This window comes from Lemur catta, chromosome 5 (assembly GCF_020740605.2).
Source record: "Lemur catta isolate mLemCat1 chromosome 5, mLemCat1.pri, whole genome shotgun sequence".
Classification (NCBI taxonomy): domain Eukaryota; kingdom Metazoa; phylum Chordata; class Mammalia; order Primates; family Lemuridae; genus Lemur; species Lemur catta.
Genome location: NC_059132.1, coordinates 79,846,207 through 79,869,602, shown reverse-complemented (window position 1 = coordinate 79,869,602; position 23,396 = coordinate 79,846,207). Strand labels below are relative to the sequence as shown.

At 39.5% G+C, this 23,396-nt stretch overlaps 1 protein-coding gene across 5 annotated transcripts in view; it reads right to left on the bottom strand.

Moving 5' to 3' along the window:
- Positions 1–1,201: 1,201 nt before the first annotated feature.
- The window catches only part of FNIP2 (folliculin interacting protein 2), a 117,090-nt gene continuing 94,895 nt past the window's right edge, over positions 1,202–23,396 (bottom strand). For all 5 annotated transcript variants that reach the window (XM_045552185.1, XM_045552189.1, XM_045552184.1 and 2 more), the window contains 3 exons: positions 10,302–10,502; positions 6,784–6,899; positions 1,202–4,871 (listed from right to left, as the gene is read on the bottom strand). In XM_045552185.1, the coding sequence (XP_045408141.1) occupies positions 4,793–4,871; positions 6,784–6,899; positions 10,302–10,502 (396 nt within the window). In that variant the 3' untranslated portion in view covers positions 1,202–4,792. The remainder of the gene's footprint in view (positions 4,872–6,783; positions 6,900–10,301; positions 10,503–23,396) is intronic.

The window sequence follows — 23,396 nt, the reverse complement described above, 5'->3', positions numbered from 1 at the left end:
GATTAACCGTCACAGTACCCATCTCATCCAGTCGTGAGGACTAAATGGGGTAACATAGAAAGCATCTGACAGAACAGTGCAGGCACTGGGGAACCAAAAAGCAATGTGGTATGCATGTTTGTGGTTTAAGTTCTTTATCAATGGCATGATTTCAAAACCGTTTCACTCGAGCGCACAGTGGGGAAGCCAACTTTGGTAAGCTGAGTGTGCAGGAAAAAACAAACCAACCAACCCTGCTTCAGGGAACATGAGAAACTTGAAATTTTCATATAAGCCGAAAGGATTTTGAAATACCTAATCTAACTTCTCTGTATAGTCTTTAAGATAACATAATTCAGTATGGCATTATGTTGTTACAAAAGTTACCTTCAATGGCATAGTTTTTTCTTGAGACCACAGTGTATCAATGGATCTCATCCCTTTTCATAGCAAAAATTTTGTAATGCCTCCTTTACTGCCCTAAAACTCAAATAACTACTTATATAATTTATGACAAACCAATACAATGCCTAGATGTACTATTTAAAAGTAATTTGCAATGGTACATAGTTCAACATATAAGTGTCGGGCAGTAGTAGGTTAGAAAATATGAAGTAGGCAGATGCTTGCATCTATATAGCATCTCCATGAGTGCAGCAGCTACAAATGAAGACAGATGTAGTCTGTTAGTGACTTCAATTCCATGAGTATCATAGCTGTTAGTCACGTAGTTTTCCAAAAGTACGTCAATTCTTGGTAAACACCAAGTGACCAATTCTTGTTAAGGCAATGTCTTCCCTCAATTTATACAACAGCTGCATTCTTAGAGAATTCATCATATATTAAAATCCTGTAAATAATACATTGTGCTTTTATGTAAAGCAGAATTGAATTCTCAGATTATCATAAACAGGTTTTTCACTCACAGGGATGTCTGGCAGGACATTTAAAGAGGTGACACAGGAGGTGGGACAGCTCCTCATCCTGTGGGGCTGTCCCACGTAGCACAGGACATTTCGTTTCACCTGCCCTTCTGAGCCCCCTCCCTCTGTATGCTACTCGCTCTTAGCTGTCATGCTAACCAAGAATGTCCCCACATTTCCAAAGCACTCCTATTGAAAACCACTGACGTATATAAAATTGTTTCGGTATGGATTATTGGAAATGAGACTTCTGAATTTGATTAAATGTAACAAACATCATATGCAGTGCCAGGAAAATGTTCAAGATAAATTCAAAAGGTTTATTGCACCAAATGCCACAGAAAAAAATGGATCAAAATAATACATGAACAAGTTTTAACAAAAATTTCCATACAATGACATTGGTAGCTATGCAACTGATCAAAAATATAAAGTCCTATGAGTTTCTCTTCATGGAGCTTCAAATAATAATAAATCCCAGAATTTTCTCCTTTTTTAAACACCATTTAAATTTAAGCATATTGCAATCTCACTTCTAAGATGTATGGTTCATCAAATCTTGACATTTAAAAATTAACATTCAGAGGGGGCTGCCTGATTTAGGCAAAAATTATATTAAAATATCCTCTCCCCCAAAACACAATAAAAAGACAAACGGTTCACATTTACCAAGAGAAGCTAAAGACTTTTTCAATTTAATGGTGAAAATATGCATGGACAAAATGCTCTCAAAAGTACATATTAGTGGAAAAAGCCAGACATTTAAAAGAATTTTGGGGTCACTTTGTATTCTTTATTTTTATGTACAACCAACTCTAGTGAAGAACCTAAAAAGCTACAGACTAAATTTTTATAAAATCTCAGGACCTAATTATAAGAGCACAAACAACAGTTTAGTATCATTTAGCATGTGGGGATTTTCCTCCCTTCAAAAAAGTTAATTTTGAAAAATATGGTAAGTTTAAAAAGTTGCAATGTGTAAACGGCAGTTCCATGGGATGTGAAAAGATTATAATTACTTTCATTAAAAAACAGCACACTTCAGAAAAATGGACTGAAGCCTGTACAAAAAGCTCTTTAACACTGATAAAAAATAAAATACTTTGGAATTATGCACAAGGATGGAAGCTACATTTTAAATTTTCATTGTCATGTTTAAAACGTCAATTACCTTTACATTCATTTCACTTATCAATTTATTAAAAATAAAACTGCAACATGCTAGAAAGAGGTCCATCACAGTAACATTTACACACTTCTGCTCTGTCATGCCTCACTAGCTTGCTTAAAAAAAGCAAGATGCTACAAAAGTTACACTCAACAGGTAAGACTTAAAAGTTGAAGAAACCCTAAAGGTGGAATCCTGTCAACTGAGGTAGATTTCTTTTTTTTTTTTTAATTTTTATTTTTTTCTCGAGGTGGTCATGGGAGCAGGTGGGATCCCTTTCTTGCCTCTTGGGCTCAGCCAGAATGAAGCCACTGGGTGGTGCCCGATGGGAGAGTGGGTGTATCTCAACACACTTCCATGAGATTTTTTTCTTTTTTGCTTTTGGGAAGAGGTTGAATTTAAGACAAAGAAAACTTGCATGTTAAGTATTTAAAGTAGGATTACAAAAGAGCAGCAACATTCTTGGTCTGTTTTTGTAGGCGATAGAAATGATTAGGCTGGGACTGGAATCCTGAGTGTTGCTGAGACAACTCCCACCCAGGACCCACCTGCAGTTTTGAAGAGTTTTAGAACATTAGATTAAGAGGCAAATTAAATTTTCTCAGGCTTAATGAGGGTCTAGGCTAATTTTTTTTTTATGTATAGAGTTCGGAATCAACCCTTTAATTTCCCCTATAGGGGTCGAATTTTCAACATGCCACTATGTCCACATTAGAATTGAACTGATTTGTATCAAGTTATTTTTCTGTGAAAACCTGGAAGATGGTGAATGAGGGAAAGTGCCCAAAACATGTAAACAAGGAAAAGGGAACTAGAGATGAGGGGAATGCTTTAAAAACTGGTGCGGATGGAAAAGTTGTAACATTCACATGCAATGAGAAACGAATGCTGAGGAAGCTGAGCCACAGGTGAGGTTCATTCTCTTTCTGTAACATAACAGCAAACAATAATGTCATGGAACTAGAGAATTTAAAATACCAAAGTCAAATGTTAGGTAAAAGGAAATGGAAAACCTCAATTTTATGAATGACATAAAATGAAAATTAAAGATCTTAAGAGCCTTAATGCACCCATCTACACTTTGCATTGTAAAAAAAAGAGGGAAAGGTAGCAGTTATGACCTATTCCTAGGAATTACTCCTTAGAAATAATACGTTGATTTTTCTCCATTGGTACTGCTGGTATACTCTTTCAAACAAATAATTTGCATTTGCAAAAGAATAAAGAGACAAACTTGTGTTAACTTGGTGTACAGGATCAGGATTTTATCAAATAGAACATTTGAAGTCATTCTTATCTCTAAAAGGGAGATTATTTCATCTTAGGAACAAAGGATGGATGGAAAGAACTGGAATTAATTCATAAAACGGTGAAAGGAAACCAGAGCTTGGTTACAAGCAACTGCACTTGCACTCAAGATCGGTGAAGTGCTAACAATGTTTTGTTTTACAACATTAGCTCCTATCTTTTAATGGCCAATTTTTTTAGAAAGTCTTTTACGATAGTCTGTTTCAGGGTCAGTAAAACTACAGTGTTTTATATTAACAGAAAATTAAGGTTTGGTTTTTTTAAAAAGTAAACTGGGCTAAACAATTCATTTTGGTAGGTTTTATACAATGGGTAAATTAGTTTCTGAAAAGATGTTTTGAAAAGGGACATAGGGATTAGAAGGCACAGCAATGATAATGTAAAAATTCAGATCATATGAGAATTGTTTCTAAACGTTCAGACTAATTGCTTTCACTAGTCATGCTGAACTGTTGCAGGTTTCGTTTCCCACCAGGACAGCTGTGCCTTTTAAAGTATAAATAGTCATTTGTATTAACTATTCTAACAAAGTGGCTTCAGCTGGAAGAACTTACCAACAGAAACACTCTTGAGCTTATAGAAATAACTTTGGTAAATGGCCTCTCTTAAAAAGGCTGGTGAAAGCTCTAAAGTAGAAGGATATAACATATGGTTTCAGACTGTACACTTCGCTGCTACAAACTACATCTTGATGGGATTAAGATGCTACATTGATTCTTGGGTTTATTGCACCAACAATCCATCTCTGACCTACCTGTGGCTACATCTGAAACAAGGTAAACTCCAAGAAGAAATGAAAACAGTGGGCTCCTAAAGCACTCTTTCCAACAGGCTATCCTCTTTCAAACAGTAACTGCTACAGCCACCAGAGCTGAAGATGGTACAATGCGGCTTTCTTCTTTTCACCTTGTGTAAAAAGCAAACTCCGATCTGGACTACAACGTCCTTGTTCTGTCTTCTCAGAATGGCAAAATAAGCTTTCTCCAGTCTGGAGTGCTCATGCTTAAAACTTGGACATGGTTTCCTCCTGGAATGTTATGTACATTGTTTACCTCCCTGCTCCAAAGTCACTGGTTCTTCTTCTGTCCAAACAGCACAAGGCAATCTGTAGCGACAGCTTAGTGTTTCCTGTAGTGCTTATGTTTCCTCCTACAAAAAAGGTCACTCTCTCTGTTGATTCATGGGTAACAAAAGGCTTAAAGTGTTCATGACAGTCACAAATGCCACTATGTCAAGTAAACCTAAGGCTTCCAATGAAGCAGCCGCTTGAAAACAAAAACACAAAACAAAAAGGTGGAATGACTGTTTGTTTGCTCTTCTTATGCTTTTGACGTCACAGATAGCTTTATTCCTTTCTCCTTCAGTTGAGAATTTGATTTTTTTCTTCCGAGGAAGAACTGTCCTGAGCTTTAGCTTATAAGAGTATTTGAGCCACATAAGGAGAATGTGTACTGGCAATAGCAGTCAACAGAGGCAGGTCATTGGATTCAATCCTGAATATTGAAGGAAAAAAAAAAAGAATATTATTTTAACATAGCATGATTTTATAGGAAAGCATTATTTCTAGGTACCAAGCTTGCTAGATCATCCTTTAAAACTAATAGAAGAGTAAAATAGATGGAAAGATAATTAACTTATTAATAAGATCTCCCAGTGGACATGACCAAGGAGGCAAAGGGAGGTGGATGCACGTGTGTGGGCATCAAGCTGTTCTTCCGACAGCAGGGGCCACCCCACTTTACGTCTGTGACTTTTCTGTATTCCCTGTAGAACCTCCTTCATTAGGTCATACTTTAAGCTTTCCTCCAGTCAACACTCCTGAATGCACAGGGATTTGGCATCTAGGTTCAAGTGGTAGTAATTTCTTCAAAAACCCTGCAGATCTGTCCAACAGGGCATACGACTTAGGGCCTCACTAACCCTTGGAGCCACAATACTTTGAGAGCAAAGTGACACTAAAAGACATTAAATTAAGAGACATAGTTTCAAACAGACACAGCTTTCACTGCCCCTGTTAAAGCAGAGAGGGATACAGTATAGTCACCGGCTAAATAATGCCAGATATCATGAAAAAAATTTTGGACTGTTTCAGTCTGTGCGATACAAAATCTTTTCCTTGAATTCCCCAAAATTAAAAAATGGTAGCTGGCATTACTTGATGGAGTTCTCTGTTCCTTCTCTAGTAATGCCAACCTGCAGATCTAGTATCAGAGCGGACAAGAAGTTCTCCAGTACTTTTAGTGCTGCTGGACCTGACCCTGGGAGAAAGCGGGTAGTGAGGATGAGCATGACTCCACTATGGACGAAGAGGATCTAGAGATGAGTGCTAAGGAGAAACAAATTCTTATGATCCTTCTAATAGTGTTGATGATGGACACCTGTCAGTCAGGGACTGGGTAGAGTCCTAGAACTAAAGGCACACACCTGGCAATGGGAAACATAATGAGGCAGGATTAAAGTAAGAGGTTGGTAAAGAGAAAAACTAAAAACAGAGCTACGTTGCAAGTTAATTGCAAAAGCAAACATCTCAGAAGGGGATTAAATAATAATTAAGTATGTAAGAAAAACATAGGAAATGCTAAAAGCCAAACAATACATCAGTCACATTCTGGGTGTGAAAGATGAAGTCTGACGAGAAGGCGAAGGCCTGAGTCTTAAAAATACCATCTTGATGAGCAGGCTTAATAGAGAATTTAAAGGTCAGCATTAGAAGCCATATTTTCTTGTCTCAAGTTAGGGAAATCACGATCATAGATAAAGGGGGCAATTCCCCATATATATATAATGTTTTTTTTTAAATTTTTCTACTGAAAAATTAAGCAGAGAGTTAAAGCAAGCCAGAATTTCTTCCCCTGGAGAAGTTATGGCAAATACCCTCTGGAAGATGATATACGTTATTAGTAACAGAGGCAAGTCTCCTTTGTGGTGGGCTTATAATAAAAGGAAAAGTACAGTCACCCCACAGACATGCAGGTGGGTGCCCCAACGTCCAAGAGAAAAATGCCTCCCAACTCCTCCTCTGGGAAGTGAAAGGTAAATACAATCTGCTGCTGTATGTCTGACAGCTTGTGACTTGGGCATCTTAAAATATTAATACTGGAAATGGGCAGACAGCGTGAGATTAAATTTTTTCCTTTCAAGCATAAAATAACCCAGGGAGAAGGGTAACAAAGTACCACTAGCCTAAAGTTCTGCGATTGTTTCTAGGTGTGAAATCTGGTATCAGATACAAGGAACATGCTATTTACGGGGGAGCTGCAGAGGCACACAGCTGATGGACCCCCAAATACTTGGGTGGGTCCCCAGGGCCTGTATGTTTAGGGTGGCACAGCCAAATGAGTCAGTCGGTACAATACTGGGAATAGCCCATCCCAGGGAGAAGTGGTGGCATGTCACAGAACTCACCCCAGTACAACACCTAATTCTTTCACGTGGACTCGTGTGTGTCCCCGAAGATATTCAGACAGCATTTTACTTTTAAGGTACATCTCCTGTAGTCTGTCTTCGAGATGCATGATGCACTGCAAAGCCAATAACATTCACAATGAAGGCTAGAATTCGAACCTCTGCCAGTATTTTAAGAGTTAGAATTCTCTTAATTCACTTCTAAGTACACAAGTACATGGTTATAATCTCATCCCTTTCAAATACACTTAAAAAATTACAAGCCATCTCAAACCTTGGTATAACAGGTTTTCGTAAAACAATGAAGTTTACTTTTTCTAATGACTATTAGGATTTTCATATATATCATTCTAGTCTTTTTAAACATTTTTTACACAGTTGAAATAATTCCTAAGTACAATTATTCCCTGCAACCCTTTCCCGTGTTAAGAATTCTTTATTGATGTAATTTTCATGGCTAAATAATTCTTGAGAATGAATTTACAATTATTTAACCACATGGCAATTTGCATTTTTGTTATAAATGATTTAGTAAGGAATATCTTGGTTGTTTTTTTCCTGTATCTCAGATATTTTGGCCTATTACATTCTTAGAAATAGAATAACTAGAACAGGTCATTTTTGAACACTTTTTTTTTTTTTTTTTTGCTTTCAAGAGTGTATTTTAACTAAGTCTTTAATAACAATAAAGAAAAGGCAATTATTTGCAGGACATCTTTACCCTTGGAATTGTGTTCAGCTTCATTTTTTAGAGAATAGCAACCATCTGTGTCTTTCACCAGAGGCAAATGCTTTTGCATTTGGCAGGCAGAGCTACCCGAGCATCTTCAGTAAGACACCTGATGGCTTTGGCAAGGGTAATTTCATCATACATAATCTTCTAGACCATTAGGCCTGTTATTTTCAAGGTAAAAAGATTAACCGATGCATTTGAAAATGTTGATCTTGACCATCTGGGCTGATCAGTGACATGGAAAAAGTATCTACCAGAGATACAATCTTTTCAGTTTCTTGTTGATTTAAAATCTTAAATGCATTGTGTCGGGTGGATGAAACACAACTGCTAAGTGACAATGAGAAATAATCAAAGCAAAGAGGATTTCACCAATTCTCATGGAAATGTCCCCCTGCCCCAGTAAACAGAGTTAAATAGTAAAAGGATTTCTTATTAAGTTTCAGTTCCTTAAGGAGTGAAATACAAAGTTTTTAATAAGAATGCTATAAAATATTAACAAGAACATTCATTTTACATTGAATCAAAGGATGTTTTGAAATAGTTAATTTGCAGTGTTTTCACAGTCTGCGTGAAAACTGGATGATGCAATATGGAAATAAAGAGAGCTCTGGTCTATATGGAATGTATGCTGAATGTGAAATCAACACAGTTAGAAAAATTTTTTAAAAGCTTGATTATCACATAGAACTGTATTGGGTTTTTTTTCTCCTCTTTCTGGGATTTTGTTTCTAAGATAGATTTCTTCAATTTTTAACTTCTAAAATTTTACATAACTGCTTTCTCCTTTTGTGCTGAAGGTTCTAATAGCCATTTAATCATGTTTTATTCGAGTGATATTAAAGGATAATTTTAAATTGCAGATAAAATTTTCTTTGATCTTGGTTTTGTCACGTTAAATACGTCATTTATACTATTAAGTGGTTAAACATACTTCCATCCAAATGAAGTAAAAAGAATTAGCTGCAGTAATGTGTTACTTTGATAACTAAGATGTCAAATGTAAAAGAGCTATGTATTATACAAAGAAATAGAAAAGTTTGGTAAATGCTTACAGCAGTAAAAAACTATGAAGTCTAATATATGTTTCTTCCCTTACAGGAAAAACTTAGCCTCTAAATCAGCATAACCAAACCTGCTTCTAGAAAGAAAAACTGCCTACAAACGTAGAACAAAAAATGAGGTCATTGTAACACATAAATACTTGTCCTATTACCCCTGGGATGGACGTCCTGCAAGAGTATGCTTCTGTTTAAAGACCAAATAAAGATTTTAGTAAAAAGGTGTTGTCAGTCTTTACAACCATTAATACTGTTTCATGAAACTAATTGTTAGTGACCATCATACTGATAGTAGCTGTCTACTGAGTGCTTATACCATCTAACACTATTCCAAGTGCTTTACATTAATTACAACTCTATGAGATAGGTTCTATTATTTCCCCAGTTTTGCAGGTAAGGACATTAAGGCTTTGAGAGGTCACACAGTAAGTAGCAGAACTTGGATTTCACTCCAGCCTATTGGACTCTAAAGGCCATGCTCTGGTCACTCACATGTACTAGCTTTTAAAGTATTGTATATTGGCATGGTGTTTTGGCAGTTTAAAAAGCAGTCTTGTATCCTTAATTTTCAGAAGATTCTCACAGCACACTTGTCGAATATGTACTATCTTCATTTTACAAATGAGAAAGCTGAGCTTCAGAACACTCAGGATTGTCCACTGCCACATAACTAATCAATGGCAAAGCCTAGATTTTAGCCCAGCTACGTTCAGTGGTCTTCCTGCCACACCCCACTGTCACTCCTTTGACAACAACCAGACAGTGTTTCAGAGCACCTTCTTCAAAGCCATAAAAGTCATAACTTTTTCTGAGGAATGTGGTGCAAGTGTAGATTTGGTCACAAGAACCCAAGGAAAGTGAATACTCCATTAGCAATTAGTATAGATAATTAACATTTAGCTTCCTACCTGGTTGTTAAGCAGGTCTATATCATTTTTGGGTTGGCAGCCTCCAGGGTTGGCTCACCTAAGCCCTTCCTGGCCACGAGACCTGCAGCTTCGCTTCTTTTTTTTTTTTCCTAGTGGTCATCATCACTAGAAAAGCAGCAGCTCCTCTTTAGAAATCTTTCTCCCTCCCTCTCTATGTATATCTTCTCTTTCTCTCAATTTCTCTGTATACACACAGATATTAAAAGGAATTTGCTGTGTATGCTAATTCCAGTACTAGGAGAAGCTGCTGCTAATTTTCTAGGAGTTTACAGGCTCCATTTGTTTGTATTTAAAATAATGTTATGAAAGTGATTCTAAAATCCTCTTTGAAAAGCAACAGTTGATACTATCTTACATGTGTATAGTACTTCACAATTAAGTGTTTACACCAACAGTATTCTATTTTATCCTCAACACCTTTGTGAAGATAGTCACTGAACAAAAGGAACCACAATCCCTGCTTAATATTGATCTAATGAAAGGGGAACTAATGAGTTCTCCAAAGGAGGATTTAAAATTTCCCTGTATGCTCGATCCTTCCGCCTATACCTTATTTCCTTTACTGCATACCATGTTCTTTGCTCAAAAGCATTTCAGTGCCACTTTTATTTCATGGAAGGGCTATTGTTACTGAAATCTATCCTGTTTGCTGGTCTTATGTTGCATGTTCTATTTTTACTTATGCTAACCTCCCATTAAAAACAATACTTTTGAATTTATGATTTTATAATCCAAAGGTTGTTAAAAGTACTTTTAAAACTACATTTCTCTGGTGAGAGAAGAACAAATACTTACAAAATCTGCTGGGAGGTGAAGTTTGTAAAGCTGTAAAATGGACTGGAGTAAACTGGACACCTGGCTGGACACCAACACGTCCTGGCCCAGTTTCGTGGTGTCCGTCACCTTCCTCTGACTCGTGGCCACCTGGACGGTCCACTTGTCCGTGTCTGCGACGATACAGACGGCCTCGGCTATTGGCTCATCGAGCACTGGGTGCTGCAAGAGAAACGCAGAAGGTCCCCTCTCCACAACACTGCGTGACAGTGCCCCGAGTGTTCCTGTTTAGCATGAGACCGGTGGTTTAGAGGTAGATGGTGGGAACTACAGAAATTTGGAGCTTTATGGGGACTCAAATAGGAGTATCACTGAATCATTATTTAAAATTAATTTGGTAAAGATGCATTGCATCATTTTTTTCTTACGCCAAGGAGGCAGACTACAAGTATTATTAAATGTTCATTGGAAGTGAAAAGATGTATGTCCTCCCAACATTCCAGGATATTAAAATTCATTTCTTTTTGAAAGACTGCACTCTCCTTTGAAAATGGGAAAAATGCAAAGAAGGTGTAGGATTCTGTTTCTCCAATAACAAGGTTAAGCAGGGTAACTTAGTATTTCCTTAAAGTTAGCTTTAATCATTAATTCTATGTAACTATGTGTGCTACATACATAAATCATCTCTAATCATCCCTAACAACCAACTAAAATCAGACTAAGGGATGAATGTGTTCATTCAGATGAGTCCAAAAGGTCAAAATTTGACTACTAATATACTTTTAAAATGTAAAATTCTCGATAATAGCATTTATGGATAGAACAGATTAGCAGCTGGTAAATTGTGCCACAGGGTAAACAGGCAAACACTGAAGCACTCAAGGAAAAGGGCCTTTTAAAAAGTCTAATTTCTCAAAACTGATCAAAGCATAACTGCTTCACCATCAGCACCTTCTGGAACACACACTTAGTACCCTGTGAGTACACAAGTCAACGTAACAACAGCACTGCCCTTCCAGGCCCCAAGCTAAGGGAGCGAGAGAAGAGAGGGATGAGGTTACACAGACACAGACAGATGTCATAGCCACCGCACATGAGCACATGTTCCCATCCCTCATCTGCCAAAGGAAAATGAGTATTGGCTGCTTCTGTCTCTCGATCCCTTCCACTACCCAGTGGTGGCCATTTGTTGCTTTGGGCTGCTTAGCATGACTTCCTCCTACGAAGTTCATCCTCCTTTCCCTTTGAAGAATGACCTTTCTTGGATAAGGTCTGGTGGGACTATAATCAGGGCCCCACCTCCCTCCAGCAAGGTGTGGTCACATGACCTGAGCTACCGCTTAGATGTTCCTTCCCTGGGACTTCTCTGTGAGCATCAATGGCTGGCATGGCCCTGTTCCTGCCCAGACAGCATCAGTCCAAACTCCCACAGGCAGTCAGTCTGTGGTTCCTGGACCTCCAGAGTTGCCCTGTTTCCTATCTAAGCCATGCCTAGTTCTTTGGTCTCCTCATCAATTCTAATAATCCTTCCAGTTCTAATTAATCCTCTAATTCTAATATCCTTCCAATAAGGTCCCTTCTGTTTAAGTTAACAAGAGTTGGTTTCTGCTAATTGCAACAAAGAACCCAAACACACACACACCCTTGCTACTGGACAATGGTTACCTGTGATTTTTAAGACTTAACACAAGTAGTGGGACGACTGTAAACAGAAATCAAGGATGTAGCTGTCACACTGTAATTTTAACAGGTGATTTGACTCCCTAGTCCTGGACTTTGTTGTTAGAAGGGGAGCCCATGCAGCTTTGTGTTCCTTCTCACAGATGGGGAAGATGTGACAGGTGGGCTGAATGAAGTGACTTTGTTGGGACCAACATTTTTTCCTATACTATATCCAAGGCGGAAACTTTCAGGGTTTATCTTTCCCACTGAAAGGAACAACAATCAGGCAAAGCCTAATGTCCAACATTTATTTAAGCACATGTTCAAATAATCTTAAACATGAGAAATAAAGAATTTGATAAAGCATACTTTTGAATTAATAAAGCCCAGTTTTCCAAGACAGTTCTCACTTTGTAGACTTGTTAACCGAACAGCACAAAGGTTTTCTCGCACACATAATGACCCCACTACCACTCTCAGCCAAAGGTTTTCAGGACCCGTCACTCCTACACTTCTCACACGCATATCTACACTCTCCAGAACAGAAGCTGAAGACATATGGCCTCCGTGACTTCCCTCTGTAAGCTTTTGCTTATCACTGTGTTGTAAATATACAGCAAGATGACAATGACCTGCCATCAATGTGGCTAGTCCTTATGAACAAAGAAAATGGAAATTTGGCAATTTAAAGGATTTGTAATTTGAGCTCAAATCCCTTCACTGCTTTGCATTTGCCAGAAATTCAGAATGTGCTGGTAACACCACCACAGAACCAATCTCTCCTCTGTACCTTTCCTTCATTACAGACTGTATGCCAACGTACATACCATGAGTTGAATGTATGCCAATCACCTTTCACCGTGAAATCTAGCCTTTTTTAGGGGAGATTATCTGTGATTTGCAGCAGATACTTTGGGCTCTAGGTTCAAATTGAACCCAGTCTTCTAAATGATCTCCCCACTGCAGTGGTAGGGAAGGGAAGAGTGTATCAATCCTACTGTCCAATAGATTGTAGACTATAAATTATATGGTACCTCCACCAATACAAAAAGCTTCGTTGTAAGAAACAAAATGCTGAAATAAGGGCAATGAGGCTTACTAGGGAGGTGATGGAAGATTCTCTAAGCCCGAGTCACATCAGAACGGTGTAGATCTAGATGTGGTAACAAAAAGGGCAGAGAAGCTGGCTCAATTGTTTTAAAAGCAATTAAAGTAGGCAACAGCAATGTTAAAAAAAAAAATCTGAGGCAGAGACTTTAGGAAACTAAAGACCAAGAGGTCCAAGGGTTGAGACAAACCGATAGGAATTTTCGAGCCCATTCCTTGAAGATGGGGACTTCCTTTGCTCCCTATATCCTTAGCCCGTGGCACAGGAGCTGGCATTTGAAAAATGTTAGTTACTGACTAAACTGAGACAGGTTAAGCACAAGCACATGAGAGCTGATGAGCATCTTGCATTGCTGTGCAGCATGAGATTGCTGGCTTTTATGTCTGCAGGCTTCTGCAACAGAAAAGGACCCCCTGAACATTTTCAGAAGAGTACCTTAGAAAAATACTCAAAGAATTACACATCCTCAGACTACTAAATACCTGACACACAATTCCCTAAGTACATCATAGGGCAATCCAATTGCCTCTATCTAACTAGATCATTTAGTAGCTACTTATTTACTGAAGAATAAACAACTTTTAAAGGAAGAAAAAAATAGAGGGAAATCTAAATGTTTAAGAAAAAGAATACTAGAGAGAGATGAAAAAAATCATCAGCAACTACTTTAGTTACCAATTCGAGGGGCGCCAGGGCCACTGGCTGGCCATCCCCGACCAGGCCTGAACTTGCATAGGGTCAGAGAGTTGAAGCGTAAGTTCCAGTGAGTCTAGAGATTTCTGATAATCTTTCCAAAGGAAATTCAACCCCATTAGAGAGAGGGCAGCTTAAATATATTACAATTTGGCTTATCAGTCAATCTCTAAGCTTTCAGAATTTAAAGAACTCTAAGATCCAGAAAACCATGTGTGGATATGTCACAGAAATGCACACCCAAGTTGGGCGTGGTGGTGTGCACCTGCAGTCCCAGCTACTTGGGAGGCTGAGGTGGGAGGATAACTTAAGCCCAGGAGTTTGAGGTTGCTGTGAGCTATGATGACATCACTGCACTCTACCCAGGATGACAGAGTGAGACCCTGTCTCAAAAAAAAAAAAAAAAAAAAAAAAAAACCACCAAAGAAAGAAAGAAATACACATGCCCGCACACCCTAGGCCTTGGTATTTAAAATTCCTCTTAGGGAAGGCTCTATTTAAGACATACATATTATAGAACCACAATAAACAAATGAAACACTGAATTATATGTATGTTTCTTTTTAATGCTTTTTCTTAGCTGCCATACCTTAATGGTAAAAGGTGGTAAATAGTAAAATCTGTTAAGATGATTTTTTAAAAGGTTCACAATTTTACCAAGTTCATGTACATATCAGGGTACAAACACACATACACATCATTGCAGTAACATACAAGTAGCAGTAATTTTAAGAAATTATACACTCTAAGAAATGCTATAAAATGTAAGACCAAATGATTTAAACACCTATGAAAAGCCTGATCCATCCATCAGCTAACCTTAGGGCTTGGAGGTTGGGCAGGGGGACTGAAGAAAAGGCATAGGAAGGTGGGGCATTGTTGTAGCCCAGCACTGACATATAAACCAGCATGAGCCTCGCTTTGGCCTCCTCTAGACCTTGAGGAAAAGGGAGATACAACATGGATAACTGTCAGCTTAATAAGATTACTTAGTAAAATTTGTCTTCTTAATGTTGAAACTTTTTTTCCAAAAAGCTTTGTTATTTTGGGTACATGTCACTAGAAAAACAAGCCAAAAAGCCCACACCGTACATTTACCCTTTTAAAAAATCTCCTCCAAACCATTATCGTCTCAGATTAATCAAGTCCTCTGATGGAGTTCTGAACGAAAATTTGAGGGAAACACTAACACTAAAAGGTCATTTCCACTTAAAATATGCTTGTTCTACCCCCTTTTCCCCCCTTGAGACAGGGTCTCACTATGTTTCCCAGGCTGGTCTCAAACGATCCTCCCCCCTCAGCCTCCTGGACTGGGATTATAGGTGTGAGTCGTCACGCCTGACTTAAAATGCTTGTTTAAGAAACTTTATGAAACTTACAGATGCTGCCACACAACAATTTTACTTCTCTCTCTCAAGCTGAGCAGAATCAATTTCAAAATAAGTTTCTTGCCCAAAAAATTTTTCAAATTCTCACATCAGAATGACTCTGCAACATGTTCCTATTTTCTCCATAACCTGAAAAAGGCGCTGCCCTATCGCCGCGCTCCCTAGTGCCCACACGCACTGAGCACCCAAGTGCAAGCAGGTGGTGACGCAGCACTACCAGCCTGGCGCTTTCCTGCCACCCACCCCAGACCACAGCCACCAGTGTCCACGCCTCCCACGGGAATGTCATCGGGCAACTCAGAAACTTCCGACAGGGCCTGGACTCAGTGAGGAGCTGCAGACGGTTGTTAAGGTGGACGGTAATGGAAGGCCACTATCGTTTTTCCCTTGCTCTGCTCATATGAGAAGTTAGAAACAATCATTTACGCAGTTCTACCTTGTCAACATCTCATTTACCCAAACTACTTTCCTGTGAAGATTTCTCAAGATATTAATAGACTAACAAATGAAATGCTGTTTTATAGATCTTTAGTGGTTTCTCAAATTATCTTGGCTGTTACAGTTTGTTGAATCAACAGAATAAGCCTGGTTAATTTGTAGGCTCCGTGGATTTGTGGGTCCGTTTCCTGGGAGTGTTAAATGCCTAGGATGTCTCAGTTTTAAGGTTCTACATCAGCTCTCTGAGTACACAAAATATGCTGCCTTGATTCACATACACACGACTTCTGCTTAACTTACAGCTTCCAGGAACAAGAAATGTCTAGAGGTTTCAATAATCAGAAGAGCTGTAGCTCTGATAATTCAACAAAGGCAATGATAAGCCAACAGCAAAGGCTATGAAGTCAGACAGGATTGGGCTTGAACATGACCTCCGTCGCTGACTAGCTGTGGGATCTTAGCAATGCCTTACCTGGGCCTCAGTTTCTACATAGGTAAAATGGGATAGTACTTAACTCAGTTTCTGTGAGGTTTAAATGCAGTTTAATGCATAGGTTTTCTGTAAGAAGAATGTGTGTGGAACACGTAGCACAGCACCTAACGCACTGAGTACCAGACAGTCGCGCTGATTTCCCACACCACCCCTCCCTGTACTGACCACGTGCCCTGAAACCTCAAACTCAGAGCTCATAAACAGTGAGACTGTGGACAGACTGTGGACAACACTGCCCTAGTTACGCACTTTACCTAAACCCTCAAACTTCCTAAAATACCACATTATCATTTCTCTTACAACTGAAGCCCCCCTGCTAGCATGTATCACCCAAACCATTAAGTTAGAACTGTTCTGCCACACTCATAGCTCCTCGCGGTCTAAACCCACCTCACTTTGTACATGTTTTTTACCTCTCAGTGCTCTCTAAGACGACCCCCCTCTCCAACCCGGGAGGACTCCTGACTCTCACCTCAGGTTGCGCCCAGAATGTCTTCCCTTCCCTGCCACCTGCTAAAAATGTGACCATCCTTCAAGGACCCACAGCTGTGGTCTCATTCCTGCCATGCAGCTTCCCCACACCCACTGCTCTTTTACCTCTGACAGCACTCACAGTCTATGCCACTCATTCCGGCATTTCATCACCCGCTGTCTGAACTTGTTCCGGACTTCACATCTGTCTGTCTACTCAGTGATTTTATCAGTAACTCATCGAGGTAAAAATCATATTTATTTCTCTTCTGTAGCCTCTGAAATGTGCATAACGATGTGCTGGGCATGTGAAAAATACCTCATACATTCTAGCTGTGGTGAGCAATTTATTTTTGGATTCAACCTAGTTCCTATTAAGTCATCTGCACAATCGTTAATATATTTCTCTCTTTTCCATGCACCACATAGAAATGACTAGCATTTCATGTGATTATCTATTTTTAACTTGATGAAGAGTAAGAAAATACCATTCTCGCATATATGCTTCCCATAGCCACTTACTAGTTGATCATGCTGTTCTTCCTGCACGGTGGGCAGGAACACAGTGCTGCTCTACAGATAGGAACACTGAGGTAAAAAAATATTAAGAGCTTATTAAGTATCTTGGCATGTCAGAAATAGAATGTAGGAAATCACTTGGTGAGTCTGCCATGCCCTCTGCTATGAAATCCTAGGAACTTGTCGGGGTGGAAATCCTTAGAAGATCAGACTGCAAGAAGTGCGATGATGGTCCCAACTCGTCGACAGTGGGAGAAAACATAGCTACCTCTACTACGCACTCGCTATGGAACTGCCCCGTCTTTAGGCTGCTCATGTTGTCCAGTAGATACTCTAAACTGACCCTTTGTCCATCCTCAAAGATGTCTCAGCCCATTCGCAAATCCACCCACAGAAAAGAAACCTGGTTATCACTTACCATTCTTAAGCCACCTCCAGTATATAAAGTCATCTAGAAAACTCTTTTACTAAATGTTGAGCATCCAGACATTCCTGACGGCAATTTTACTAAGGGGGAAGACAGACAGACCCCTATTGGTGGTGGCAAAGCCAGTTCTGCCTGTAGGTTGAGAAGATGCTCATTCAACTCCATTAGCCGAGGGGTCTCAGTTCCCAGAAAGAGCCAGGCCACCCCTGCACCTTCCCCGCTTCTCATCCCCACTCACCCGCTGCTGCTGACGCCAGCTCAGGGTCCTCACCACAGCCACCCCGGCGCGTCCTCAGCACCCCGGCCTTCCCCTGCTGCACGCTCTACCACACTGTATTTCCTGCTAGACCTCACACTCCCTGAGGACAGGGGCCATGTCGTCTTCTCTCTGGCTGGTTTTAAGAGTTTTATCTTTGATGTCTAGTAGCTAAGTGTGAATCCGTTTATACTTTCCCCAATTGGGAGTCAGTGTGCTTATTTAATCTGAAAAAACTCCAGTTATTCTTTCTTTGAATATTGTTTTCCTTCATTTGTACTTCTCTCCTTCTGAATGTGCTTTTCGCATTTCCGAAAAATCTCTTCATTCTAGCCTCCACGTCTTTTACTTGCTTTTCCCTGTTTCTCATGTCTTTCTTTTCAGAGCCTCCATTTCACAGGTTGTAATTCTCTTTAGCCATATTTAATCTGCTCTGCTCTTTAACCTATCCCTTGAGTTTTAATTTCAATGACTGTTTTTCAATTTTAGAAGTTCTTTTTAGTTCTTACACAAATCCAAATAATCATTTATCACATTATCCCATCTTAAGTTTCCGATTCCTTTTTTTTTTTTTTTTTTTGAGACAGAGTCTCACTCTCGTCTGGGCTAGATAGAGTGCCGTGGCGTCAGCCTAGCTCACAGCAACCTCAAACTCCTGGGCTCAAGCGATCCTACTGCCTCAGCCTCCTGAGTAGCTGGGACTACAGGCATGTGCCACCATGCCCGGCTAATTTTTTTCCTATATATATTTTTGGCTGTCCAGCTAATTTCTTTCTATTTTTAGTAGAGATGGGTTTTCGCTCTTGCTCAGGCTGGTCTCAAACTCCTGACCTAGAGCAATCCTCCCGCCTTGGGCTCCCAGAGTGCTAGGATTACAGGTGTGAGCCACCGCGCCCGGCCTCCGATTCCTATTTTTATCATTGTAAACATTTTAAACATAGCTACCTAACAGTCATGGCAGATTGGAGGAGTGCTCATTCTCCTGCTCGTGTTTGCTTACTCGGCCTCATGATGGCTTCTGGGTTTCTTCAGATAAGGTTTGTAATTTCTGAATGTGGGCCTATCTTGCTGGAGCTGTTTCATTTTCCTACATTTGTCTCATGAGTTTGTGGCTGTGAAGGTGTCTACAGTAGTGTGCTTCCTTTGGCCAGATGCTAGAGGTTTCAATGCTCCTGGTTTTTATGTTTATTTCTTGGATAGCAATCCCCAAGTCACTCAGGTAGAATAAATCTGGACCCCAAACTCACAAATCTCACAGGCCTGGGGTTCTGATTTCTCATGGGTGACTTTATTTCTCCCCCCCACCCAAGTTTCCCACCTGTTTCTTTGCTGCTTCACTGCTTACGTCTGAAGTTTTCTAGTTTCCTTTTCAAGGAAAAATAGCTCTTTGAAGCTCCAGGCTTTAAGTAAAGGGCTCAATTCCAGGTCTGAAGCCTATGAGTATGCAAGACCACAATCTCTCATCCCGGGGTGAATTAAGAACCGCACCAATTCCTAGGACCTGTAGCCAGACTGAAATCCTAGAGGACCAAGGTTGCATCAGACCATGCTTACTGCTCTGGTTTTGGTTTCTATTTGTTTTTGGCACAAAAGGATTTCCATTTTTTTCATGTACAGGTATTACAACAATGGAGCTTGGGTCCAAACTGTAAAATTTGGATTCAGTCAAAAGGCTGCACTCAAGGGTCCAGAAGGCCACATGGGGCCCCAGGGCTGCAGGCTCCCTGCCCCTCTGGGCTGTAAACACAACACTGAGCACATGAAAGGTACTCAGTAAGTGTTTTTCAGTAGATAAGTAAGTCTCCAAGGTGTGACTCTCGCCTTCCTCCCCAGAAGCATCTCCAGCTTCCCTGCCCCATCCCTGGTTACGGGAGTCAGCCAGACAACCGGAAGTGCCACCACCAGAGATGTCTAGTACATCAAACATATTTTTAACATATGAAAATACCAGAAGGGGTAACAATTATATATGATCTTATCATAACTCTGTAAGTATTTATCAGAAATTTTCTCTCAGAAACAGGTTCAATGTCAGCCATTAAAGTCTTAAGAGCTGTAATAAGGTAAAAAAAAAAAAAAAAAGAGGAAAAAGAAAATCAACTATTTTGGACCATGAGATACTGCTGAGGGATCCTGGTGGGTACACCAAGGTGGGGGACTCCAGGGACCCTAATGACATCATGAAGACCTGGGCAGAGGGTAAGAGAGAAGGGTCCCAAGTTTGGAGGGTGCAAAGAAAACACCTGACCTTGTACGTGTGCCTGTGACCACCAGGCTCGCTGGACAGACGCCCAAATGCGGCCTGTGGCCTTGAAGCCACAGTGTTTGACCTCGGGAACGGCTGAACCGCCAGTCTGGCCACTTGTTGAGACAAGACACAGCTGGAAGTCATGGAAAAGTGCCCAAAGTCAAAAAGGGTCATAAGAATAAGGCTATGTGAGGATTTGTGCAACTCCAAAATACAAAATAAAATGAGAGAGGGTTGGTAGTTTTTTGTGCCTGCAAGATACTTGGCACAGAAGTCCAAATATCTTGCAGGTAGTAAAACAGTTTGGGAAATAAGTAAAAAAGTAAAACAATGCAAGAGACATGAAGCCTAAGAGACCTATAATAAGCTTTTATTCTCCTTTAGGTAAAGAAAATGAACACAAAGAGGTACAGGCATCATGTCTAAACACATTACTCTTCCCCTTCTTTCTTTTAAAGAAAGACCATCTGCCATTTCTTTTTACTTTTATCACAAAGGGACACACTAACCCTCAGTTTTATCTGTAGTAATAAACATACGTGAACCTAAACCCAGTTGTACAGGGAACAGTCAAGTAACATTAATGAGTGCTTTCTATGTGCCAGGCACCCAGGCGAGGCACTAGGGTATAAAGGAAGAAAAGTCCGTTTTCTGCTTCAAGGTGCCAGCATACCTCCTGGGAGGAATGACGTTTGGAATAGAACAGACGTACAATTTGAGCTGGGTCTTCAAAAATGTAGAGAAATTTGTTCAATAGTGCCCTAGGCAAAGAAGGCATAATCTACACAGGAAGGGAGGTGTGAGAAAAGGCAGACCATTTAAGGAAGGGCAGACAGAGTGACCAGAGCATAAAAGGAGACATAGGGGTGTATGAGTGTGTATTTGAAGAACATAAAAGCTAAGGAGTTTATAGTTTACTCTCTTTAAAAATGGGAAACTCTTAAAGCTAAACAGTAAATGATCATATTCATGCTTTAGAAAGAGTCCTCTTTTGGCACTACACAACATGATTGGAAGAGGGAAAACTGGACACAGGGATATTATCATTATATTTGGGAAGTTTAAGGGGCACTTAAGATTGTAGTCACAGTGAGAAGGGGAGAGAAAATCACAAAGATTTCAGACTAGAGTTGGTGATACCTGGGATCAGTATTGTTCTTCAAAAAAAATTTTTTTAACCACAATCTATAAGAAGAAATACACTTTACCATTATGACCCAGGGTATATGCTTGTACCTGTGTGATGTATGTACATAAATGTACATATATATACAATACAAAGATTTCACTAACCAACAATAACCCTAATTACATGTGATGATTTAAGTTCTATATAATTTTTAAAAACTGGTAATCAAAACCAGTTATAGGTCAAAAACATGTAGTTTAAGAAATCCTCCACAGGCTGGTGGACACAGGTAGTGTTGCATTCAGGGCTGTAGCCACAGAAGACACTTCTAGAGGCCCAAGGCAAGGCCATGTTCATTACCAACACAGGGAAATGAAAGCAACAAGAGGTGTTCTAAAAGAGATTTGTCCTACATATTTGTCCTACATGTTTCCTTTGCAGGCTATTGTTTTTAAGGTTGTTGTTGACCTGAGGCATTTAATGTTATCTGTGTTACTTAAGGAATGATTTACCATTTGATGGGACTTGCTGTTCTTTTGTAGTCTTGCTGGTTGATTACACTGCATGGATTAATTAGGTATTCATGAGCATACATATCTCACCGCCAGGCTTTTAGCAAAGCTCCTTATCTGTGCTATGGATTCCTGCATGATATTTCTGGAGTCAATCTGTTGCTACACTTAAAATTAAATGGAAGAGGCTGCTATATCCAACTGTTAATTCATTTTACATACTACTCTGTAAAATGCCTGAAGCCCCAGAGCATAGGTTTTTAAAAAAACAAAGCCATTAAAATGTGATGCTAATTTTGGTCTTGATGACTGTACCCTGCAGAGTTAGGGCTGCCTGGTCTGCTCCAGGCAAAGTGAAAGTGATGCTGTGAGCACTGAATGAACGTGTGCATGGGTTCTGTTCTGTCATCTGCAATAGGAGTTCCCTAAGACTGAAAAGGCCACTGACTAGTTAGGAGAACTTTAAGTACATTTGCATATAACTTTAATAGTAATTTTCATTTTTACTAAAGTAACGGTTGTCATTCTGTTGTCCCATATTAAAAACATGTTATATTGCTTTATCATTTACAAAGCACTTTCAAGTATATTATTTTTTAATAATAGCTAACATTTATTGGGTATTAGTAACGCCCACCCAATATTAGTAATGAGCCAGGCACTGTGCAAAACACTTGATATGCATTATCTCACAGAACCTTCAAACCAAACCTATGATGTAGGTATTGTTCATTTTCCAAATTAGAAAATTAAAGAAACTTGCCCAAGGCCACAAAGCTCCTAAGGGGCGAGCCATGATTCAAACTCAGGTTTGTCTGTCTTCAGAAGTTAAACTCCTAAGCACTGAATTATATTTTGTCTAAATACGTTTTTCTGAGGCTTAGCGATGCCAGTTGATTTACATAAGATTATCAGCAAATGAGTGATAATGCCAGGACTCAAACTCAAGCCATCAATGCTAAGTCGGTGCTCTTCTGCCACCTTACACTGCTCCACAATTTAATGACCGCACATTACCCATGTCAGCAGTATTCACAGGCAGGACCCAGGAGAAAAAGAGGAGAGGGAAAAGGCTACTCCAGAGTCACAGGCACAGAGTGCTGCTGGCATGATCCCACCCTCCATTTAAAATCAAAAGGAAAACAGAGGAAAGAATGCACATTTAGATGTGGCAGGAAAAAAAAATGAAACAATATTACTTTACACTAATTTAAGGCAGCTGTATAACCTCTATGTTAGGAGACAGAGTTCAAATGACAGAAAAGAGGTAGTATATGGACTAAACAAGAACATGTGTTTAAATATTTAGAGAACTTCTGAGTCTTAACATGTGAAAGTCAATAATAAAAATGAAAATACATGAAATAAAGTTAATATATTTTTCTTTCACAAGAGACTAGGATAAGTACAAAAAGAAATTCTTAGTATTGGAAGCTCTAGAAAGCAATCCCTCAATGAGAGAAAAACTCCAAAGTAGTCCACTGTGGTTATAAAAAGCACACATATACAGCCAGGTGCAGTGGCGTGTGCCTCTCTAGTCCCAGCTATTCGGGAAGCTGAGGTGGGAAGATCACTTGAGCCCAGAAAGTTCAAGTCCAGTCTGGACAACACAGCGAGATCCCATCTCTTAAAAAAAAAAATAGTACACATATACATAAGACAGATTTTACAATCCAAATCATGCACAGGTCTAGAAATTAGATCAATAATCTAAATTAATTGCTTTTAAACAGTTATTAAAAATCCTTCTCTAAAAAGAATTATGAATATCA